This window comes from Canis lupus, chromosome 13 (genome assembly GCF_011100685.1).
Source record: "Canis lupus familiaris isolate Mischka breed German Shepherd chromosome 13, alternate assembly UU_Cfam_GSD_1.0, whole genome shotgun sequence".
Lineage (NCBI taxonomy): Eukaryota > Metazoa > Chordata > Mammalia > Carnivora > Canidae > Canis > Canis lupus.
Window position 1 is genome coordinate 18,981,485 of NC_049234.1, and position 23,771 is coordinate 19,005,255.

The 23,771-nt window shown below is 38.7% G+C and overlaps 1 protein-coding gene across 10 annotated transcripts in view; it reads right to left on the reverse strand.

The window, feature by feature from the left end:
• The window catches only part of ENPP2 (ectonucleotide pyrophosphatase/phosphodiesterase 2), a 111,467-nt gene that overhangs the window by 9,417 nt on the left and 78,279 nt on the right, over positions 1–23,771 (reverse strand). For 6 of the 10 annotated variants that reach the window (XM_038555404.1, XM_038555403.1, XM_038555398.1 and 3 more), the window contains 10 exons: positions 21,609–21,640; positions 20,802–20,929; positions 18,460–18,547; positions 18,207–18,294; positions 16,923–17,107; positions 14,434–14,485; positions 4,494–4,568; positions 3,037–3,173; positions 1,879–2,014; positions 1,116–1,193 (listed from right to left, as the gene is read on the reverse strand). In XM_038555404.1, coding sequence (XP_038411332.1) covers positions 1,116–1,193; positions 1,879–2,014; positions 3,037–3,173; positions 4,494–4,568; positions 14,434–14,485; positions 16,923–17,107; positions 18,207–18,294; positions 18,460–18,547; positions 20,802–20,929; positions 21,609–21,640 — 999 coding nt within the window. The remainder of the gene's footprint in view (positions 1–1,115; positions 1,194–1,878; positions 2,015–3,036; positions 3,174–4,493; positions 4,569–14,433; positions 14,486–16,922; positions 17,108–18,206; positions 18,295–18,459; positions 18,548–20,801; positions 20,930–21,608; positions 21,641–23,771) is intronic. The other 4 variants (XM_038555399.1, XM_038555405.1, XM_038555397.1 and 1 more) reach the window with 3 other exon arrangements.

Here is a 23,771-nt window from a genome sequence, read left to right on the forward strand (position 1 = left end):
TGGATGCAAGGATGGATGGATGGACGAATGGATGGATGGATGGATGAACGGATGGGCAAATGAGTGAATGTTATCAGAAATAGAAAATAAATGGATTATTCTGGCCATTGGACAATTAAGTCATAAATCCATATAAGCCATAGAGATCATGCAATCAAATCTCATAGTTTTATAAATGAGAAGATAAATGACATTTTTATGGTTATGTAGCTAGTGGTCATACTCTGGGGACTAGAATTCAGTTTGAGGGGCAGGGCTCATTATGCCTATATCATTCATAGCATCACTATCATCCACAAATATTTATGGCATATACAAAGAAATTATGGGTGTTCAAAGAAACTAAAATAATTTGCAAAGCCCTAAGACCATCTGAATTTAATATTCTCATGATTCAGAAGACCCTTTAAGTTTTTTCCGGGTTTCATGGTTAACATTCAGAATACATCATTACCACCTAACCTGAAGGAGAGAAGTGCTAGTGGCTTTTAATTTAACATTCAATAAATAAATATAAGTGTTGTCAAATGTCAAGTGGTCTCCAAAGCACAAAGAAGGACCTTCTTGCACCAATATAATGAACATTGAAATAAAAGGAACACCAGTCTAGAAGCAAAATACCAAATTGGTTTGGTTCAGTTTCTGTCATTTTGAAATTGGATGATTTCTTGTGATTTTCATTTTTCATTTATAACCAAGGGACAAGCAACCTGCCAATCTCCCTCACAGACTTATATTTTGGATTAATGGTAGAGAATTTACATGAAAGTTCTTCACAAATTGGGGTGCCTGGGTGATTTAGTTCATTAAGTATCTGCCTTTAACTCATGTCATGATATCAGGGTCCTGCAATCATCTCTGCATCTGGCTCCCTGCTCAGTGGGAACCCTGTTTCTCCCTCTCCCTCTGCCCCTCATCCCTGCTCATGGTCTCTCTCTCTCTCTCAAATAAATAAATAAAATCTTTTTAAAAAGAAAGTTCTTTAAATAATATAAAAGCAAAATATGTGACAGATACTACTATCGAAATCAATATACAGGTAGAAAAGGCAAGTGGTAAATTTAGAAATATTTCTTTTCATAAGTAATAGTTTACTAGGTAAACATCAGACTTACGTTTGAAAGCAGGGTACATTGGAACCATATTGGTTACAAGGAATGCATCATATTTAGCTTCCGGTGATGAGCTCAGATCTAAACGTTAGGCAAACAAATAGTGTCCATTACTTACCAAAATCTATATCAATGAAAAAAATCAACCTTCTAAAATGGTCCAAACTGCTTGAAGTGAATGGTGAATGGATCTACTCTTTTTTTCTACTTATTCCCTACTTGATACAGCATTTCCTACTTCCCCTCCCACTCAATCTCCTTTCTTCACCGAGTTCTCTACCCAAAATTTTTACAATGCTTTTGCTTCCTACTAGTCTTGGGTTGACTAAATATTACCTAAAAGAAAAAAAAAATATTACCTAAAAGAATTCCTTGATTTCACTAGCATAATTTGGACTTTAAAAATGTCATCACCTTACTGAGAGATAATAAAAGGGCTTCTCATATTCTTAAGCGATCACCTGTATAGATGGTACTTAAAACCTTAATGTCCTAACAATGTAAGATTTCACTTTCAGATTCCCATTTAATGATGAGAGGGGGCACGCTCTCTATTCCCTTGTGCTTTAGAATTCTTCTAGACAATAGGATTTCTGAAAGGTGGTCTCTCTTCTGAAGGATTTTAGAAGGATCCCATAGAAGTTCACTTCTTCAATCTCTTGACCACCTCTTCTGAAGAAAACCTGACCACAGAAATCCTAACAGTACAGATTCCAGAAAGTAACACCTCTCTAGAATGGTCAGATCCTAATATTCTGTAACTTACAGGGAGGGAAGAGGAATCCATTGGACATCTGTTTATCATTTTTGTAGGCCAAACAGCTTTGACTGAAACTCGGAGACACACGGACATCAGGCCGGACACAGTTGGTCAGGTACTCAGGGACGCCAGAGACCTCAGCCTGCACAGGGAGTCAGAGGTAGTTAGGAATGCCATCACAAAGACCACGCTAAAGTGACAGGGAAATACTGAAACCAGGCTGCTCTGTCATGAATAGTCAGAACCAAAACCCCTCTAGTTTTTACTATAGCTCATACTCTGATACACCCTGACTCCTAAAAAAAAAAAAAAAAAAAAAAAAAAAAAAAAAAAAAAAAAAAAAAAAAAAAAAAAAAAAGCCTCAGTTTTAAAAGCAGTAAGCCAGGAATTTTCAAACTCTTGTTTTTTCAGTGGTGGAACTCTTTCATCAAAGTCTCAAGTAAAACAACAGTACGGAAAGCAGAAATTGCACTGTTGAAATACTCGATAGGATTCCATGGGAAACAGCTTAAAAAAGAACACTCAAATAAATAATATAGATATATCCTCTATAAAAGTGTGTACTAGGGCATATGCACATGCATACTAACGGGAAGCTGGGTTTGCAGCACTGGATGTATTCACTTGTAATCAGAAATCAAAAACATACCTCAACTGCCAAATACATTTTTCTAATTCTAGATAAAATTTACCTATCTCATCTACCCCACAACTGAAACCCCCACACACAATCTGTATTAAAAAATGGGATGTTGACAGTCAGGGAGGCTGTACGTGGCTGGGGCAGGGGGATATGGGAACTCTGTTTCTACTCAATTTTGCTGTGAACCTAAAACTCCTATAAAAAAATAAAGTCTATTAGAACAAACAGTCAAATCTTGATGACTTCTACAACTATCATGCAATGGCAAGCAGAGTAAAAACAATGAAAAGTGTTAGCATACTCCCTTGATATATCAATAATTTAACATAGTCCCATGAATTTATTAGGGCACTGGATAGAGTCTAGTTCAAAATATCTTGCAATAGTTTCAGTGTAAGATTTCTTTGATCAAGAAAAATTAAAATATTTTCTAAGACAAATTTCTGTTAGGCAAGAAATCATTACATTAATGCAAGGAATGTAATTGCATGAAGAACATGAAACACAATTTTTTCAATGACCTGTTTGGAAATAGTGTATGATGTCCAGAGTGGCATTAGGAATATTTCACTATAACCACTTTCAAAGTCAGTGTGATATAAGATATCATATCTAGTCCGATAAAGCACTGCAGGACGTCCATAGAGGAGGTGTCTCTCTAGGAAAGAGAACATAAACTGTGTTAAACACATATTAAATTTTACATCAAATGTGAAAGAAATATTGGAAGAGTCAAGTTGTCCAAAATTTGCTTGCTTACTTATTAATAGTGTAGTTCCTTCTTCTTAATTTAATCAAGTTAGTTTTCCTAACACTTTGTGGTTTATCTGATCACCTAAGCATGGGTCAAAGTTTAATGTTACTGAAAATAGACGGTAGATGCCATATTTATTTTAATGCTTTTTTTTCAGTTATAAAGAATTTTAATCTGTATAGGAAGAAAACCTTATAATAAAAATTGAAATGATTCAGCAGAATGGGGAGTCAATAGGATTGATTTTTCTTGAATTAATTCATTTGACCCCTGAAAAGGCTCATCAGATTAACCAATGATTTAATTAAGAGGAAGGCACTCTTTGATCATTATTTGCAAACTGCAACTCAAATAATGCATTATTTCAGCATAAACAGTGAGTAGTAATGAGCATTTAAAGTAAGCAGCTTTATCACATGGAGGAAACTCTTTAGGTAAGAACTTAAAGGAACATGTATAGATAAAATAAGTGGGCATTCAAGGGGGTCCCTTAAATACAGAAGGTGGCAGAGGGGTGGTCGTCAGTTACCAAAGCACTCAATTAAGACCTAAGATTGTGGACCTCCAAGAGAAAGCTCTCTTAGGGGGAAAACAACTACAACAAAAGGTCTGAAACCTTACTCTTTTAAGAAGAAATGAGAATTTAGTGTGTAAACTTTCATTCCACACCCACAATAAATGCCTGGAGTTTGAACTGCCCATTTTGGATAGCTATAGTCAAAACTTTCATACATTTTTGGAAATTGGGGTCCTAGAGACCAAAACTATTTAGAGATTGAGGCTTAGGCAACTCACAATTCCCTAGGTGATAATCAAAAAAATATATAGTTTTATTAGAGAAAATCAGTTCCGGCAATCACTTATTAAATTATGTATACATGTTGCTTTAATTAAAGTATTACCATTCTATGCAAGTAACAGAGAAAACTCTTCGTAGAATATTTTGCAAGACTTTCCCAAGTAGAACTGCTGATTTGAGGCAAAGTGGCCCACACTGCTATCGCAAAAGCCTGTTCTGGGTGATTTGGCTTCTTCAGCAATGAAGTAATGGAGAAGCCTTGTTTAAGCTGCCAAATTTGAGGACCCACCCCTAAGAATTAGAACATAATACGATAGCCTTATATGAATGAATTATAATGAACAAGTGAAAAGCCAGCAAATCATAACAGTAGTACTTGGGGGCAGTTAACCAAGTCAGACTTTCCTTCAAAACTCAAACCAAACCTTTTCTAGGTTCAAAATTTCCATTAACGTTTTCCTTGTTTTCATTTTTGTTGCCTCTGAATTTCCTGGTTTCAGCTGGAAGCAGAAGTATCAAAATTCTTTGAGAAGCTATTCTCTTTGTATCATTCAAATTTCAATGCTTACCAAACACATTCCTCCAAATTCAAATGCAAACCTAGTATCCAATCTATTCCATTAAGAGACAACAAAACAGCAGCCAGGGTCCATACAATAGCAGCCACCAACAGTAGTCTTGGGCAATCTAAAGATTCCACCGAATCTGGCTTCTCAGTTCTCATTTACTGGCATTCCTCGGCCAAACACCTCCCTCCATGAAGGCTGGTTTATTTATAATATTCTGGTCCCAATCATCCTTAGCAACTCTATGCCATTATACGTGTGATTCCTTTTCTTTCTACCAGGAATGGCTTCTCCAACAGTCCTGTCACCTATCTTCCTTCAAATTTTTCATTAATATATTCTCTCTCATCAAACGTTTACTGAGTACCTTCTTTGTGCCAGGCCTCAGGCTATAGAAGAGAGATACTGGGCAAAGATAATGACGAGAGAGCTCTTACTGATGTAGGAAAGACATTAGGGTTCGGAGCCAACAGCAAGAAAGAATTCTTGAGATGTCTTTGGTGCAAAAACATGGTTCTATTAAAGCACTGGGGCAAGACCTATGGGCAGAAAGAGCTGCCCTGGGGTCATGAAAAGTGGCCTCAATTAGATACTTTCAAGTTGGGAAGGGGTTAGGGATAGCATAAGTCTCTGAGGAATTTGGAAGTAAGGTTCCCAGGACCTTGAGGGCTCTAGCTATTGTTAGGAAAAGGTCATTTACTACTGTCTATTAAGACCTTAATCAGAAGACCCCTCAGATATATATCAGTGAGTCATATGCTTGGGGGATGATTGCCAACATATATCTTGAAGGGAAGAGATAAAGGAAGTTTCCAAAGGAATTTTTATATGTTAAAGTAGACTTACAGGATCCTGGGGGTTGGGCTGAGGTGGCCTTTTGCCGTTAGCAAAGTATTAACTTCGAAGCAGCTGAGTTCCTAGAGGAATGTCACTCTGCCTGTTTCAAGGACTTGTCAATGGGCTATAAGTAGTAAGGGAATTTAATTTTTCTTTTGCCTTCATTTCCCACATCATTACCTTCTAAAAGCTCATGGTTCAATGGGAGAGACCAACATGGCACAAATAACTCAAGTGCAGTATGGTATGCACTATATCAGCGATGTCTACAGAGTGTAATGGAAACACAGAACATGATGAATGCTATGGGTGGGAAGAAGGTGGCATCAGTACAGTCTTTACAGAATGTAGGAAGCTAGGCCAGGTTGACCTCGGCATGGTTTATGCCTGCTGCCCTGGCATAATTGTTAATAGCGCCCCTTCCATACTCAAATGTGGATGACAAATAACATGCTCACATAGTCCAGCACCAGTGGAAGAGAAATGAAGGAGAGAGGGAGAGAGGGGACCAAAGGGAAAGAGACATCTTAAGATTCACTTTCTTCTGAAAGATTTTCCCTGTTAAGATTCTCCATCTCTATTCACTCTTCTGCTCTGAATGTATAGAAATGTACACTTCATAGCTCTTCAGAAATGTGCATTTCATCATAGCTCCCAAGCTAAGCACAATTGCAGTTTTGGCCCCATAGCTGAAGCACAAATACATCATTATATGACTTTTTCTTAAAGGTTAACTGGGCATATATAGCATAAAGAAAAAACAATATAGAGGTTTTGACAGTTTCCTAAAATCCAACCAATTTCCCCAATTAACCCAAAGAATTTACTCAGATCTTCCTGAAGCATAATTATTTCATCTAAGAAAGAGGTGAAATAATCTTTGTGGTAAGAAACACAAATTTTATGGTCCAGAATAAAAATTTAGGTTTTCCTTTTCAGTTTGTCAGAGTATCAAAGAACCATTGATTCTTGGTCATAGCCTGACTCTGCTACTCATTGTGACATCTTGCACAAGCTACCCATTGCATTTCTGTTTAGCAGAAAATTCCTGCTTGAGCCATAAATATGTACTTGAATCTGTCTCTGGACAAATAAGCTCTTCATCTTGAGACCAGCCACCCTGGAGATGAGCCTGCAAGCCTCTACTTTTGAAATACATTCCTCATGATTTCTTGATATAGGTCTAATGTACTCCATGTCTTGTTAGGCTGGGTTCCTACTCCATGGGATTCCAGACAGAGTCTTCATTCTATACCCCACTTCCCTGTTTACAATAGTCTCTGGCATTTTGGGTACATGCCAAGGTTCTCCTCCAGATACCACATTTGGCAAAATACTGTGAGGCAAATCTTTTTAAGTGGTATGGACTTCCCCAGGGCTCATTCTTTTGTCTTCCAATATTTGGTCATCCAGACTTGGAGTTTGTATTTCTTTTCCCTCCTTAGCTTCCTGATTCATATTCCCACAGATTAGCTGGCTGACTTGAGGGCCACATAAAAATCTCTTTTTTTGTCTTTTTTTTTTTTTTTTTAAAAACATTCATTCCTACATAATATGCCCTTGGATTTTACCACATAATCTCTATTCAAGGTCTTTCTTTTTCCTTCATCCTTTCTCCTCCTTTCCCTTGCAAGTGCCTGCTGTCATTTATTGCCATGTCAACCTCTTCTGAGATTTGATTTGATGCCTGTTAATGTCCTGTTCTTTCCTATCTCAACCTTTAAGACACTATCCTGTAATTCATCAACTGGCTACATTTTGTGATAAAATAATAATTTAGGGAGGATAGGGATTTTCTCTGTTTTGTTCATCATTTTATCTCTTTAGCTCTAACAATAGCAAATGTATAATATCTACTTGGTAAATACTTGTTAAATAAATGGATGATTGTATTAGTTTTTTAAGACACTGTTCTTTATGACTCTCAAGAACTGACTTTCTATGTATGATCTGCCTAATACAATCCTGAGAGATATGTAACTGGATTAATAGCTTCACTTTACTAATGAAGGAAGTAGAGGTTCATTATTTATACAAGATAATTCAGGGATCCCTGGGTGGCGCAGCGGTTTGGCGCCTGCCTTTGGCCCGGGGCGTGATCCTGGAGACCCAGGATCGAGTCCCACATCAGGCTCCCTGCATGAAGCCTGCCTCTCCCTCTGCCTATGTCTCTGCCTCTCTCTCTCTGTGACTATCATAAATAAATAAAAATTAAAAAAAAAAAAAAAAGATAATTCAGTTACAAAGCAGTACCCAGAATCTAAGCCTCCATCCTCCTGGTCTATTATTCTTCATTAGCATTTTGGGCAGTCTCCAAGTGCCTGCTAACTATTGGGTTATTCTAAGGGAGGGCATACTGGAATGAAGAACCAACTACTCCCAGGCATGAGTTCTCCCTGAGTCATGCTTGGTAAGAAGCTAATAAGAACAGCAGTGTGCCTTGAAAAAAGCAAAGCAAAGCTGGAGGTATCACAATTCAGGACTTCAAGTTATATTACAAAGCCATAGTAATCAAAACAGTATGGTTCTGGCACAAAAATAGACACATAGATCAATGGAACAGAATAGAAAACCCAGAAGTGAACCCACAACTATATGGTCAATTAATCTTCAACAAAGCTGGAAAGATTATCCAATGGAAAAAGACAGCCTCTTTAAACAAATGGTGTTGGGAAAACTGAACAGCATCTTACAAAAGAATGAAATGGATCACTTTCTGTCACCATACACAAAAATAAACTCAAAATGGGTTAAAGACCCAAATGTGAGACAGGAAACCATTAAAATCCTAGAGGAGAACACAGGGAGTAACCTCTTTAACATCAGCCGTAGCAACATTTTTCTAGATATGTCTCCTAAGGCCAGGGAAACAAAAACAAAAATAAACTATTGAGATTTCATCAGAATAAAAAACTTCTGCACAAGAAAGGAAACAATCAACAAAGCTAAAAGGCTACCTAAGGAATGGGAGAAGATACCTGCAAATGACATATTTGATGAAAGGCTAGTATTCAAAATATATAAAGAACTAACACAGCTAAACAGCCAAAAAACAAATAATCCAATTTAAAAATGGGCAGAAGACACAAATTGACATTTTTTCAAAGAAGACATATAGATGACCAACAGACACATGAAAGGATGCTCAGTGTCACTGATCATCAGGGAAATGCAGATCAAAACTACAATGAGATATCACTTCACACCTATCAGAATGGCTAAAATCAAAACACAAGAAACAGGTGTTGGTGAGGATGTAGAGAAAAAGGAACTCTCATGCACTGATGGTGGGAATGCGAACTGGTGCAGTCACTCCAGAAAACAGTATTGAGTTTCCTCAAAAAGTTAAAAACGGAACTACTCTAAGACCCAGAAGTTCTACTACCAGGTATTTACCCAAAGAATACAACAATACTAATTCAAAGGGATACATGCAGCCCAATGTTCATAACAGCATTATCTACAATAGCCAAATTATGGAAATAGTCCAAATGCCCATTCCATTGACTAATGAATGGATAAGGAAGATATGATTATATATAACATATATAATACTATATTATTATATATAGTAATATTACCCGGCCACCAAAAATAGTGAAATCTTGCCATTTGCAAAAAGGATGGAGCTAGAGAGTATTATGCTAAACAAAATAAGTCAGAGAAAGATAAATGCCATACGATTTCACTCATATGTGGAATTTAAGGAACAAAACAAATTATCATAGGGAAAAAAAAGAGAGAGAGAGGAAACAGACTCTTAACTATGAAGAACAAATTGATGGCTACCAGAGGGGAGGTGTGTGGGGGTGATGGATCGAATAAGTAATAAAGGGATAAAGAGTGAACTTGTGATGAGCACCAGGTGTTGTATAGAAGTGTTGAATCACTAAATTGTACACCTGCAACTAATATTACATTGTATGTTCATTAACTGGAATTAAAATAAGTTTAAATAAATTAGTTAATTTTAAAAGAATAGAAATTTGTATCAAAGCATCTAGTACTTCAAAAACAACTTCCAAACCCTAATGAGCACAGAGATTCCCTTAATATTTTCTCTTCATACCAACCCTTAGAATAAGAAGGCATTTACAGAGAAAAGCCCAAGGGTTTTAGTGTCACATAGAACTGGAGTCAAATCTCATCTCAGCTTTTGATAGAAGTGATTCTGTAACTTCACCTCCCCAAAGCTTCATATCTCACTGGGATGTTGCACCGTTTAGAGACAAAATAGGTAAAGTACCTAGCTCAGTCTTCACCCAGAGTGGTTGTAGTTGTAATTGCAGTGATTTTGCAAAAAGTATATGCTCTACTTCAATAGCAGCAGGAATACTGGTAGTCTGAGGTTATTAAAATTCAGCATCTGTTCTATCTAATTCACTTTGAATCTTACTATAATCATAAAGAATTATACCAATTGTTGATTTCTCCCAAATCTTCCCCAACACACACAGAAGGATACACATATAGAAAAACATAAGGATATCTTCCTTCTTTCTCTAGCAGAACTAATATCTCCAAAAATAACAAAAATTAGATCTCAGCATTGAAAAGAGCTACATAGAAGATTTCCTGTCTAGTCTAGTCCTTTTCTGATTTAAAGTTAACAAGAGGGCAGCCCGGGTGGCTCAGCAGTTTAGCGCCGCCTTCGGCCCAGGGTACAATCCTGGAGACCTGGGATGGAGTCCCGTATCAGGTTCCCTGCATGGAGCCTGCTTCTCCCTCTGCCTGTATCTCTGTCTCTCTCTCTCTCTCTGTGTGTCTGTCATGAATAAATAAATAAAATCTTAAAATAAATAAAGTTAACAAGAGTTATTAGTGCTTCCGTTATTTTTCTATTTAAACTAACTTTATTGTCCAACATATATGGTGATGATTTTTAATTCCTTTCTTCATGAAGATGATAGTGAATGCCAACCTAACAAAATATAAAACATTTTTACACCAATGTAAATAGAGGAAAGACTAAGGTAAAAATAAATAGCATAATTATTCTTAAAGTGAAAATTATATGTGGCTGTGGTGCCCAAATTGCCTACTATGAGAAATTTAACATTTTTCATTTTGATCATTCATTTGTCTATTGATTCAATGTCTCAAAGAAGTAAGTTTTCATTGCACAGCAAATTTGCTAAGACATTACATACATGTGACTTGGAAAGAACAGCAGTCGTGCAATTAAAATCCAGAATTCACCACAAACCTAGAAATATTAATGCTTTAGCAAACAGTTTAGGTCACTATTTTTGAAGGTTATATTTTTTTCTCTTCATTTTAGCGAAAGATTCAATCTTATAGCAGTTTAAATATTTATAGCAAAATATTGCCTAAGATTAATTCAATATACCTCAAGTATCCCCTGGGTAGTTTCACTATTGTGATGTACAGCTTGTACACGTGCATTATGTATGAGGGGGTTTGTGGCATATGACGTTAAAATAGCCACACATGAATGTGACAAACGGAATGTGCATAGCATGCGGTTTCTTATGAAAAAAAAAAAAAAATCAGCTACCTACAGGTGTGTTTTTTTTAAAAAAAAAAAACTAGTAATAAAAAATAAACTAGGAATAAAAATAATACAACTTTCCATTTCTATAGAATTTTAGGTCTACATAAAAGCCTCAAAAAATACTCCGAGATATCCAGAAGGGAGAAGTAATATTCTGAACATAACACATTCATGCGTTTACACAGTGACTCAAATTCATGAAGTTCTACTCTAGTAGAGCAGACATCCAATATTTCAAGTGGGAGACTGGATTTATGACCAGGAAACACCATAAAGACCTGTGATAACTCGGACAAAGAAAATGTCACTTTGTGGCTTCATAAATGACTAAGACAGGACCCGTAAGGAGACAGCCAATCACCAAGAGACAGAGATACAGGAAGACAGAGGAGAGAATACTGAGGCTTACACATGATCCAGAATCCAAACAAGGAAATGCTTTGCACATAATAAGACAATGGTATATACTTATTTTTATTCCATGTAATAGTTCTGAAGCCTCTCTTGTACCATTACAGACTGTTATATTAAGTCATGAGCAGATCAAAGAGATAGGCTAACATGATCCTCCCCTAATATTTTATGTCACCATGGTGATGCCATATGCAGGAAACTGTCAGTGACACAGCTGAAAGAACCAGAAGATATCTCAGAGAAATCAGTTCCCAGTTCAGGGTAGGCACCCAACTAACACCTGCGAAGTTCTAGTTCTATGAAAGCATATAAACTTTAAGCTTCGGTGATATAAAATCATCTTGAAGTAAGACACATTCACCTCTGAGTGGAGCACTGGGGAGGAACATCATTAACTATAGCTCCTGTCAGCCCCCAAAGTCAGTGATTTGCCTAGAAGATACTTCTTATTTTCATGCTCAGAAGTTTGAGACTACTGCTTTTTACTGAATTGTGAGATTGGTTTTGTCACATGAACACACTCCCACCAAGTTAAGTGCAGGATATTTTCCCAAAATGTAAATATCTTATTATCATGAATAGCCAGAGCCTGAAACAGCAAAAACATAAGAGTCCATTAAAAGTTATAATTGGAAAAAAAAAAGTTATAATTGGGGCACCTAGGTGGCTTAGTCAGTTAAGCATCTGCCTACAGCCCAGGTTATGATCTCAGGGTCCTGGGATTGAGCCCCACATCGGGCTCCCTGCTCAGCGGAGAGTCTGCTCCTCTCTTTTCCACTCTGACATTCTTCCCCACTTTTTTTTTTTTTTTTCATTCATTCTTCCCCACTTGTGCTCTCTCTCTTTTTCTATTTCAAATAAATAAATACAATCTTTTAAAAAAATTATCATAATTAATTATTTTATTAGTGCCTTTTAGAAGAGAAACATCTCAGTATTATTTCTCTGTCTTGGTGACTGAATATTTAAAAAACTGTGATCATAAGACTTTGTATTCCTTGACCCTGGCAACATTCCTTTTTTTCTAATTATAGCGACACTATATTTCACCAGCAGCTAGGTATCAAACATTTCAAATCACTTTCAGAGTTTGTGAAGGATTTGTATAACTTCTACCAACTAAATCCTATTTTCAAAGCTGTTTATCTAATTATGTACCCAAGAGTCTGTATGTTCTGGGCTCAAAGAGAGAAGAGGGAGAGTGGTGAGGCAAAAAAAAGGAAAAAGGAGGAAAACAAATATTTGTACCAAAAGAGAAAATAAAGGGTATGCCTGGGAGGCTCAGTCAGTTAACTATCTGACTTTGGCTCAGGTCATAATCTCAGGGTCCTGGGATCGAGCCTGAGGTGAGCCCCACCTTGGGCTCCCTGCTCGATGGGGAGTCTGCTTATCCCTCTCCCTCTCCCTCTGCCCCTCTTCCCGCTCATCCTCTTTCTGTGTCTTTGTCTCTCTCTCAAATAAATAAATAAAATATTTTTTATTAAAAAAAAAAGATAAAATAAGGGATGCCTGGGTGGCTCAGTCAGTTAAGCATGCAACTCTTCATTTCAGCTCAGGTCATGATTTCAGAATCCTGAGATCAAATCAAGCCCAAAGTCGGGTTCTGTGCTGGACATGGAGTCTACTTAAGATTCTCTCTCTGTCTGCCCCTCCCCTAAGCTCTCTCACACCCTCGATCTCTCTCTCATAAAAAAAAAAAAAAAAAAAAAAAAAAGGCGGGGGGGACAATAAGTAAATAAAATCTACTGGTTTCTTGTCCTTTACTTAATCAGATTGAAAGCAACACAAATGATAAAACAGGGCTCTATATAAGCCAATAACTCAAATAATGCTCTCAGGAGAATTTGACACTGTGCACTGCTGCCTGACTAGGAGTCGGTGTGTTTGAGTTCTATTTTGATATGTTCTGTTTTGGAACATACTTCTTGTCATTCCTTTGCTGTTGCAAGATGCTATCCCATTTACTGTAGTAACAAACATTGGAGCTTTTCCCTCCCCTTCTATTTGCTTCTCATTTTCTGGAATTTCAAAACCAGAAGGAAGAGCCTGTGAGGTAGACAGCACTATAATTCCTTATGATTTACTGCCCTTTTGTAAAGGAGTATATACCACCACCCATTGGCATGTATCTTGCAGGACTGCATCCCTGGGGAAAGAATATTCCTTACTCCATTGGTTTCAAGTGCTCTGGCTTCACCAGTCAACTATGCATGGTATTGACAAATGTCTCATAAAAGCGGAAGCCTTGAGAGCCACTGCATGGTCCTGCTGTTCCTCTCTTCCCTCTGCCAAGAGAAGGGCATGCCCCAGCTAGGGGCTGTTTCTTCATCCTGGATTCCAGAATAAAGAGCGCCCACAGCCACACTAGGCCTATCATCAGCATACCGAAATGTGCGCAGGAAATGCAGCTTTCTTGGTACAAACCACTGAGACTCTCTTCTTTAGTCACAGGATTGCAAAAGTTGACAAATAAATGCATGTTATCACTGTACATTGTATTTTGTGTACATAAAATAAGAGGAGAATGAATTAGAGGGCTCAAGATGCTCCTTATGTAAAGAGGGAGTTCTGACATGGCTCCTTTGTGTAGCTCTCCCCACAACACATTCATTGCCTCTCCATGTACATAAGCTTTATCATAGGTACCATCATAGATACCATCATAGGTACTATAGGTACCAGCTGCTACTATTTATAACTCTGACTTCTAGTCCATTCAAAGAAGCATGCATTAGCACCTTCACTTATGGCCCATCAGATCACTGTGGTATACTTGTTTTTCAGAAAGCCTAAAAGCTACTGAGAAACAAGAGAAGCTGGTGGAGCTTTCCTGGCTATTCAAAGCTGGCTTCTTGCATACACAGAATAAACCAATACCCTTTGCCAGGTGGATATGAAAATCACATCACAACCCAAATTTTAATATTAAAAACTATTGTGCTTACACTATGGAGTAAATAGGAAGTCTCTTCGATTTCTGAAAACTAAAAACAAAAACTTATCTGGTTGTTTTTTTTCCCATCAACTCCTCACCTTCTGTAGACCCTTTTATATGAAGGCGTCTGTTGAGTTCATCCAATTTGTTCTTCATGTGAAAACCAGAAAAGGAAAAGGGGGGAAAAAAAAGCAAATGAGAAATGTCCTGTCTTTCCTACATGCTTCTTTCTACTTAGCATCTTGCTAAATTCAAAACAGGATCCTAAATTCCATCAGTTTCATAGCTCTGTAGAGGAATTATTTATTTCATCTCAAATTGACATTACAGGCTCCACCTCCTAGGAGATCTATAGGGTCATAAGCACCTTCCTTAATCTCTCCATGACTTTGTTTCCTTTTTCTAAAACTATGGATAATCCTGGAAGCAAGCTCCAGACTAGTTGGTAAGAGTGGTTATTTGGGCACAGACATATGTAAATTAATTAGAATACTATCTCAATATTTAAGATTAATCCCAGGTATACTAAAGTGATTCTTAAACTAATTTATGAAATCATTTTTTCCAAGGTTGGAAAGTAATGGCTCAGCAACTCTACCTTTCACTATATGTCCTAGAGACACCCTAGCTTGCATATACGAGAACACTGACCATAGTGTCTACCGCAGCATTGTCTGGAGGAGCTAACAACTGGAAATTACCAAATGTTCTCAAATAGGAAAATGAATAAAATCATTACAGTATATCTACACAATTAAACATTAACTATTAGCAATAAAAAATGAATGAGCTAAAACTCATGTATTGATATGCATAAATCTCAAAAATATACAATAATTGCAGGATACATATAGTATAACAGCATTTACATACAAATGTATAATATGCAAAACTATACAATAGGTTATTTTAGGGAACTGTATTAAAGATTAATTAATATATTATTTAAGAGATACATATCTTTGGAGTAAAAGTTTAGAGACCTCCTTGGCAATTATAAACACTATATTCAAGATACTAATTATCTTTGGGGTAGGAATGAAGTGGGATTGGCAGGGAGAGTGTACGCGTGGAACTTCCACTGCATCTGTAACATTTTCTTTCGTAGTCTTTTGGAGAATCTCATAGACAAAGACAATCTAGAATTCATCTAAAATGGTTTAAGATAACAAATCCAAAATATTTCTTGTTTTCCAGAAAAAAGGTAATTCAGAAAGCAAGATACAAATAAAAGATTCCTCTAAAGTTATATTTGGAATCCACCTCAAAGGCCACTTCCTATTGACTTTGGCAATGCAAACACCTCCAGCTGAGGTCTGAGAATTACCTGCCTTATAGTAATTAGCTTTGTTGGTTCTTGTCAGGAGCAAAAGTAGGAAGGAAAAATAAAAGGGGTTGGGGAAAGAAGAGCAAACTGAATTCCTCCAGTGGTGAGCTTTTCCCATCCTGTGGCTCCCAGGCTCCTAGGAATCCTGGAAGGTGGCAAATAGTAGAAGGGGATGGGCCAGGCAGGAGAACCATGTTCCATTCTTCCAAGGTCTAATAGAAGGTTTACACATTTACCCATAATAAAACCACACATGCAAAAATAACAGATTTTTTTTTTTTTTTTGCTTTGTGTTGGAATCACATCAACTCAGTGTGGTAACACTGATTATTTCTTGCTGTCAGAGCACTGATTGGTAGCTATAAATGTCTTTGATCAATATAAAATTCAATAAGCAAATTATTGCTTAATACTTGTAGGTTGTTGTTCAAAAACTGTCCAAACACAATGTGCTGGGTGGTTTCTATTTGCACTCCCCCCCTCCCCATCCAGGCTGCACCCTCCCCTTCTCTGCTCTGCACCCTGGGAGACTGATCTCTAGGGACTGTACCGAAGAGCTGGCTTGCCTTCCAGCTCCCTCCTGGCTCCACCAATGCAAGGCACCAGTGGGGAATTAGAGGAGAGACAACAGAGGGTAATTACTTCCCCAGATTCCTCCCAGCAGGCTGCAGTGTACTCCTGCAACTCTCTACCAAATCCCAGAATTCCTCCTTATACAGTTCTCTCTCCCTGTTCTAGTCCCTTTATTGCTCAGGCCGAGAATTGACATCCTGCTAGCCCCAGGGTGCTCTATCATCCCTCACTGCCCTGCCTCTACCCGGCCAAGTTTGTGTAAATAGTCCTCTCATTAAACATGATTCACATAATCCCTTTAAACTCTCTTTAAAAACCTTTTGGGCATAGGCCATCTGTTTTCTATTGGGACCATGACAGATAGACACATGATCTAGGCTGAAAAAATGAAAAAGCCTTTGGTTGGGAATTGTGACTCTGCAGAATAGCATTGTGAATTCTACTTTTCTCACCCTTTGTTTTCTATACCTATGCTGCCCAGTATGGTAGCCATAAGCCATATATGGCTCTTTCAATTTGAAGTAATTAAACACAATTTAAATTTTAGTTCCAAGTACTTAAAAGCCATCTCTGGCCAGTGGCCAGCACAGATATAGACCATTTACTTCATCACGGAAAGTTCTATTGGACAGCACTGCTCTACACCCAACAAGCTCCTCCATTGATAAACATAAAGATTATTTCTACCTTTGGCTCTACCTTGTCATCACAGTTACAGCCCAGGTCAAAGTCAGACTGAAGGTACATAATCCCTGGGTAGTTGGGTCTGGTAACTTCCTCTGGCATGGTTGGCCTGAAGGTATGAGTGCGCAGGAGATGATTCAAACTTCCATGGGTTCCATTATTCGGAGCTGGCTTCAAGCCCAGGAGATCTGGTGAGGAGAAAAAATGATGCCATGTGCTTTATAAATATTTTTTGATGAGATATATTGAGAGTCAAAGCCATTCACCTTCCAAGGGTCTGAAAACTCTGAACACAAATCAGAATTGGATAGACGAAATTAGTTGTAGGTACTCATTTCTTAGTTCCTGAGCCATGCTAGTTTCACCATGTCTTGCCATGGCTTTCTGAAATAGCCCTGTTCGTTGCCCGACCATAGAGAGACATTCTTGAAAAGAAAGAGTGAATGTACGGGGCCCTGACTAGCTATTGCTTATGTCCGTGATAGCTACAGGAACCACCGATGTCAGTGTCAATGTCTTTCTACACTGCTAAGACTTTTCACCCCACCTTTTGAAATGAGACTTATGATCAATAAATAACCCCTAGCCTGCCCTCTAATGCACTCCACAGGAGTATGGGGAGAAGAGGAGGCTCTGGCCCAGTGCCTTGAAAGGCTGCTGTGAAATGAACAGGCTGATTTCATAGCAAGTGAACAGTTGCCAAGCGGGCACACAGTGACTTGCCTAAGCTGAGAGGCAGGACAGGGAAGAGCTAGCAGCCAAGATGGGAAAAGAACCCAGGAGACCCGACTTTCAGACTCCCCCTCTAACCACCAGACTGGCACTCCCTTACTAAATAGGAAAAGTTGTCCTCATTCAGCAAGTAGAAGCTCAAGGAAGAAAAATAATTAGGAGCACATAAATAGCTGGCCAGGACACAAGCTGGCAACATTTTCACTGGGCTGCAACACGAGAGATGGAGGGGGGAGAAAGCTCTGTGAGGAACTCTTCTTGCTTCACCGGCTCTCTGACCAGTGGTGTCAAACTGTAATGTGATGTGAGATCAGCCACAGGCTGCCAACAGCAACACTATGAAAACTCCCCATTAGTCAACTGTTAAAGGAAGACAAAGAAGCCTTAGAAGGGGATGAGATTCTGTCCTTCGAACCAGTGGGCACATTACCACCATTTTTTGCTGGAGGTGAAGTGGTCCTAGAAAACAGACACCTCAGTTCTTTCTCTGACCTTGAGGAAGTTCATATGATAGCTTAGATCGCTTCATCAGCTGTGATTAAATAAGTGACTTACCGCACATAACATTGTAAAGTTCAATGTTTTCAAACGGAGGCACTTTAGTCTTGTACTTAAACGTTGGGCCATAACCTACAAAAACAGTCTTCCCAAAGAAAAGAAAATTAACAGAAACAATTAGACATTGCTAATATCCAGTATTAACTCTTCCCCTATTTAGGAATACTGTACAATTTCACCCATGCCCACTTCTTTGCCCCTCCTGAAAATCACTAAAATACATGTTCAACTCGCAGCATGACGGTCATACCTGCATGCTGTTGACCTTGTTATCAAATCCATGGTCTCCCTGGAAAAAACATTTTCCTGATGGTTTCTTATACACATCCAAAGGTTTCCTACATAGAAATAATTGTAGGATTAGTCAGGATTTCTCATGAAATCCCCCTATAAAAGCCAATTTTGTCACACAAAAACATTCTAAGAAGTGGACTTTACAAGCATTTTTGTCTCTATTTGAATTGTATCCTTTCTACAGTGATGAAAAGATGATGCTATTCCTTTTCTCCAGGTGGCTTTATTTTGACAATTGACCCAGGACACCTGGGGACCTCTGAACAGAAGTCAAGTACCTTCCTCGTACCTCATGCTTGGCACTGAGCAACGCATTTGTCACAGGTAATGCTCTGTCTGCCTATGTTCACCAGCTCCAAAACTGTAAGATTCTCCACTCTGGGACCATGTTTGTCTGGTTCACTCCTATATCCCCATCACTAGGCTCAATGCCAAGCACATAATAGGCACTTTTTAAACATGGGACTCTTCATCAATGAATAGAGATCTATATTTTCTAAAAATTTTTGCACACAAATCTACTTATCAGTATAATGTAACTAGAGAGTACTACTGAGTGGTAAACCTACATTTAATAGTGACATATCAAACAAAAGCTCAGACTTACCTAGACATCTCTGTTTAGAAATAGAAAGTGAAAACATTGCTCTCTAGGCATCAAAACCACTTGACCTTCCTAGTTGTGACAGGAAGATGCCTTTTGCTTAAGTGTCATGAAGCACTTTTCCAAAACACTTTCATGTTAATCAATACAAATTTTCCCATGGGTCCCATTTCTATGAATCCTTGTAAGCACTTACAAGGTCTATCTCACTGAACTAAAGTACTTGGTGGAAAACAAATTAAACATTTGGGTCCCCACTCTCAGAAAAGTACTTCCACTTAGGATAATGATATATGTACAAATGATAACTCAACAACACAAGAGCTGAAGTTTTAAAAATTAACTAATGATCAAAATACCCAGCTGTGGTCTCTGCTAATTTGGTCAACTGTCCTCATCACTCACTTCTACTCAGCTCCTAGTTTTCCTTCATATCAACCTACCAAGTGCACCAAACTTGCTCTCTTTCAAGCCACATAAAAGGTCCAACAGAAGACACACTCAGCCAAACCCATGTTGTTCACATCTTTGTAACTATTCCATGAAGACTCTTCATGTCTGTTCTAAATTATTTCAATAATTTCTGGTCTTCATATATCTCTCTTCCTCATCCTACATATTTAACTCTGTGTAGCCCCTTGACAACAACGGTAGGATATTTATGTATTTGTCACATGTGTCTCACCAGATGGTTCATACTGATGTAAGTTTCTAGAAGACTGCCACCTTCTCATCATCTTTTCTCCTTTGTAAGCTCATTGAAGTACCCAACTAGAGTGTGTATGGTAGTTCAATTATTACCACAGATCGGCTCACAGAGCTTTTCTTAAGGAGGAAATCAGAGCAAGAGTGAGCATAAAAAGGTTTCTGCCAGGTATGTTTGAAAATGGATTAGCTTTTAATGATAAATCCTTTGGAATTGCTTAGAATTTCTGGACACGTTCTACACCAGACTCAAGAGCAAGAAATGGTCTCTTAAATATCGGAAAGTCTGGGATCCCTGGGTGGCGCAGCGGTTTAGTGCCTGCCTTTGGCCCAGGGCGCGATCCTGGAGACCCGGGATTGAATCCCACATCGGGCTCCCGGTGCATGGAGCCTGTTTCTCCCTCTGCCTGTGTCTCTGCCTCTCTCGCTCTCTCTGTGTGACTATCATAAATAAATAAAAATTAAAAAAAAAATATCGGAAAGTCTTTTATAGTTCAAAAGAAGGTAAACCTCTGATATATTTAAGGCAATATAAAGCATGCCCACAGTAACAGAAGTTTTAAGATTAACAACATTTTCTAAACTCCTCTAAAGATGTTGCTGCCAGTTAAGTCTTGTCAACCAAGACCAAATCAGTCCAGTTGTGGTAGGTCAATGTCCCAGGCACACTTTAGACCTACTCAAGTAATAAGAATAGAGGCTAGAATGTAAATTTTAAACATGAAAAGAGAGAGACCACACAGAGATGCACTGAGACACCTCAAAGAGACACCAAGAGGTGGGATCCAGAAATCAGAGCTGCATTGGCTCAGCACTAATTGTTTATCTAGCCTTAAAAAGTCTTTGCAAATGATGGGATTTCCAACTGAGATTTTTCTTTTTCTTTTCTTTTTTTTTTCTTTTTTGATGGCTAAGGACCTTATAGCACTCCAGTTGCCAAAGAGGTGGTTATGAAGATCAAAAACAGTCCCTGCTAATCCCCAAGTTACCTTGCGACGTGCCATCTGCGGTCCACCAATAGATGGATGTCCTCGATTCTCCTGTTGTTGGCATAGTGCAAGCGTTTGGGAAGGTGCTGTTTCATGTAAGGCTTAAAGTGCTGATCTGGCTTTTTACACTGAAATATAAATGGACATTGGACTTTATGTGGAATATTTTCTAGAAAAGTCCTAGATATTCTCTCTCTAGAAAGTCAAAGGAAGTTTTAAACCAAACACAAGGTTGGTTAGTGAGTAAATGGAATTTATTAACCCCTATCAGATAATATAAGCTGAAAACAAGTAAGTTCAAAAGGGATTTGATAACTTGGTAGATGACATGGAAGAGGGTAGTTAGGAATTTTTAAGATACGTTCCTGACTTGTGAGACAATCACTAAAAGCAACTCAAACTCTAAAGCCTTTTCCAACTACTTCAAGTCAAGGGGTGGGAGGTGGGGTGGGAAGGGAGGAGGACGCACACTCGGTCCTGTAATTACATCCTGCATGGGGGGATGATGGAACACGGTGATGGGCAGATCTGGTTCAGAGAGAGTAAGGATTTGTTTACTCATGAATGAGTACTTTTCAGTTCTAATGGAAAGATCAAATATTCTCAGTTTGTATCACTGCCAAGCCCATTAGGGAGCCTGCAGCTGTCCGCAGTTTTGAAGTTTTGAAAACTCTTAGAGAAACAAATATATGGGATTGCAGGGCAGTAAGGAAAATGTTCTTCCCGCCCCATAGGGTAGGTGAGCCTAGGAGGTGAGTGTGTGGAAGCTCCTCCAAGGGCAGAGGTTGGGTGACATGCAACACTTACCGTGAGATTAGCAATAATGGCTTTAGGGTCATCTGTTCAAAAAGGGAAGGAAAACAATTTCAAAAGCCATGACAATAACCCCTGAAAGAAATAATTTTTACAGCAAAAGACTCAGTTCTTTCTCTTTCTCCACCCCCCCCCCCCCCCCCACTTAGAAGAGCTATCACTGTAGGCTTTGTTTAAGATACATGCAAAATTGGGGCTCTTGGGTGGTTCAGTCAGCTAAGCGTCCAAGTCTTAGTTTTGGCTCAGGTGGTGGTCTCAGGGTGATGTGATGGAGCCCTGTGTTGGGCTCTGCACTCAGCGGGGAGTCTGCTTCAAATTCTCTTTCCCTTTCCCTCTGCTCCTTCCCACCCCTCACTTGTGCTCATTCTCTCTCTCCCTCTCTCTCTCTCTTTTTCTTTCTCTGTCTCAAATACATAAATAAGACTTTAATATATATATATACATATAAAAAATTAAGTGTGAGTATTTAATATTTTTTTATTTAATATTTTGATAAGTGAAGAATGTAGGTATTAAATGGGAATACTCCTATGGTAAATTTCCCTGCTAAATCTGGTTCTTCTCTTCTAAAAGAGGATTCCTCCTCCTGGGGTGCAAGGATAATGCTAGGTAAACATCTTCTTTAGGTTCCCCCCCCCGAATGATCCCCCTGGATCTTGGCTTCAGTGTATTTGCAATTTGACATCAGGAACCAAACTGGGCACTTGGGGCTTTCAGTGTAACTTCCTATTTATCTACCGATCTTGGAAACAACAAGTTATCATCCACTTTAAGATGAATCTTCTACTCCATTGACTCATTTTTTTCTAAAGGGAGTTTTGTTTCTTCCGAAACACCACGGGTCTCATTCCAAAGAGCTGTTCCTCCCCAGCCACAGACACGCACATGTGTGTGCCTCCTTTATCTTCACTACAAGCAGACAGAAGATATTTTAGTCAGTACCCTGAACTAGCTAAAAGCAAAACTATGTAAATGATGGTTGTGTATAAACTGTGGATGGGATTGTATTATCTGAAGGCCCCTTTTGGGGGGGTGTGGAGAGAAACAGCAGATTGTAGGTTGGTTGGATTTTGTTTTGTTTTCAAAAAAATTGCTTTAGTATGTCATTATAGAACCAGCAGAAAAGGAAAGCAGAGTACAGAAGAGATAGCAGCTCTCATGAAGCAGTTCTCCCTGAGATTTAATCTTCATGCCGATGTCATTTCCTGCTGTATCCCTGGGGCCTTGTTCTTAGTAGGCGTTCAACAAGCATTTGTTAATAAATACAAATAAATATTTGTTCTTATTTGTTGAAAATGCATGACTAAGCTTGCCTTGCAGTATAAGTACACATGTTTCAAAGGGAGTTTTCAGAACCTGGGTTCTAAAGCCATGAAATCCAAAGCTAAAATGTGGACCCCATTCTACTTTAATTGTGGTTAAACTTTAGATGTGTATTTTTTAAAGATTTTATTTATTTATTTGAGAGAGAGAGCACAAGGCAGGGCAGAGGGAGGGTAGAGGGAAAAGTAGGCTCCCCACTGAGCAGTGAGCCCAATGTGGGACTCGATCCCAGCACCCTAAGATCATGACCTGAGCCTAAGGCAGATGCCTCACTGACTAAGCCATCCAAGGGCCCCATAATTGCATCTTTTAATAAAGCAAGGAAGTAATAACAGTAGCAAAAATGGTTAACCCAAATTGTGTCCCTATCATGTACAGTCCCTCTGTGACAGCTTTGCAGGCACTCTCTGGTCCTTCACAGCTACTCTGGGAGGCAGGTGCTACTAGAATCTTCACTAAGCCAATGGACATTTAGAAGAGTGGGGCTTGCACACTGGGACTCTAACAATCCAGCTGAGCAAGCCATGTTTCATCGAAGTTCTACACTCTGTGCGTTCATAAACCACAGTCCTTAAAGGAACCAAACTGGGTGAGTTCACGTTCTTTGATAATGAAGAAAAATAAATAGCCTAGGGCAATCTTGTGCTCAGATAAATCCCAGAGAATTACTGGAAAATAACAAGTGCCCAATTCCATGCTTGGGACACCAACCCTTCAGTTTTGAAGTTCTCAGGCCTCTCATGCTGACGGCTTTCCCCTTTGCAAGAAGGAAAGAAGTCCCAGCACAGGCTGATGCTTAAGAACTGGCGAATCTGGGTTCACACCTCAGCCCAG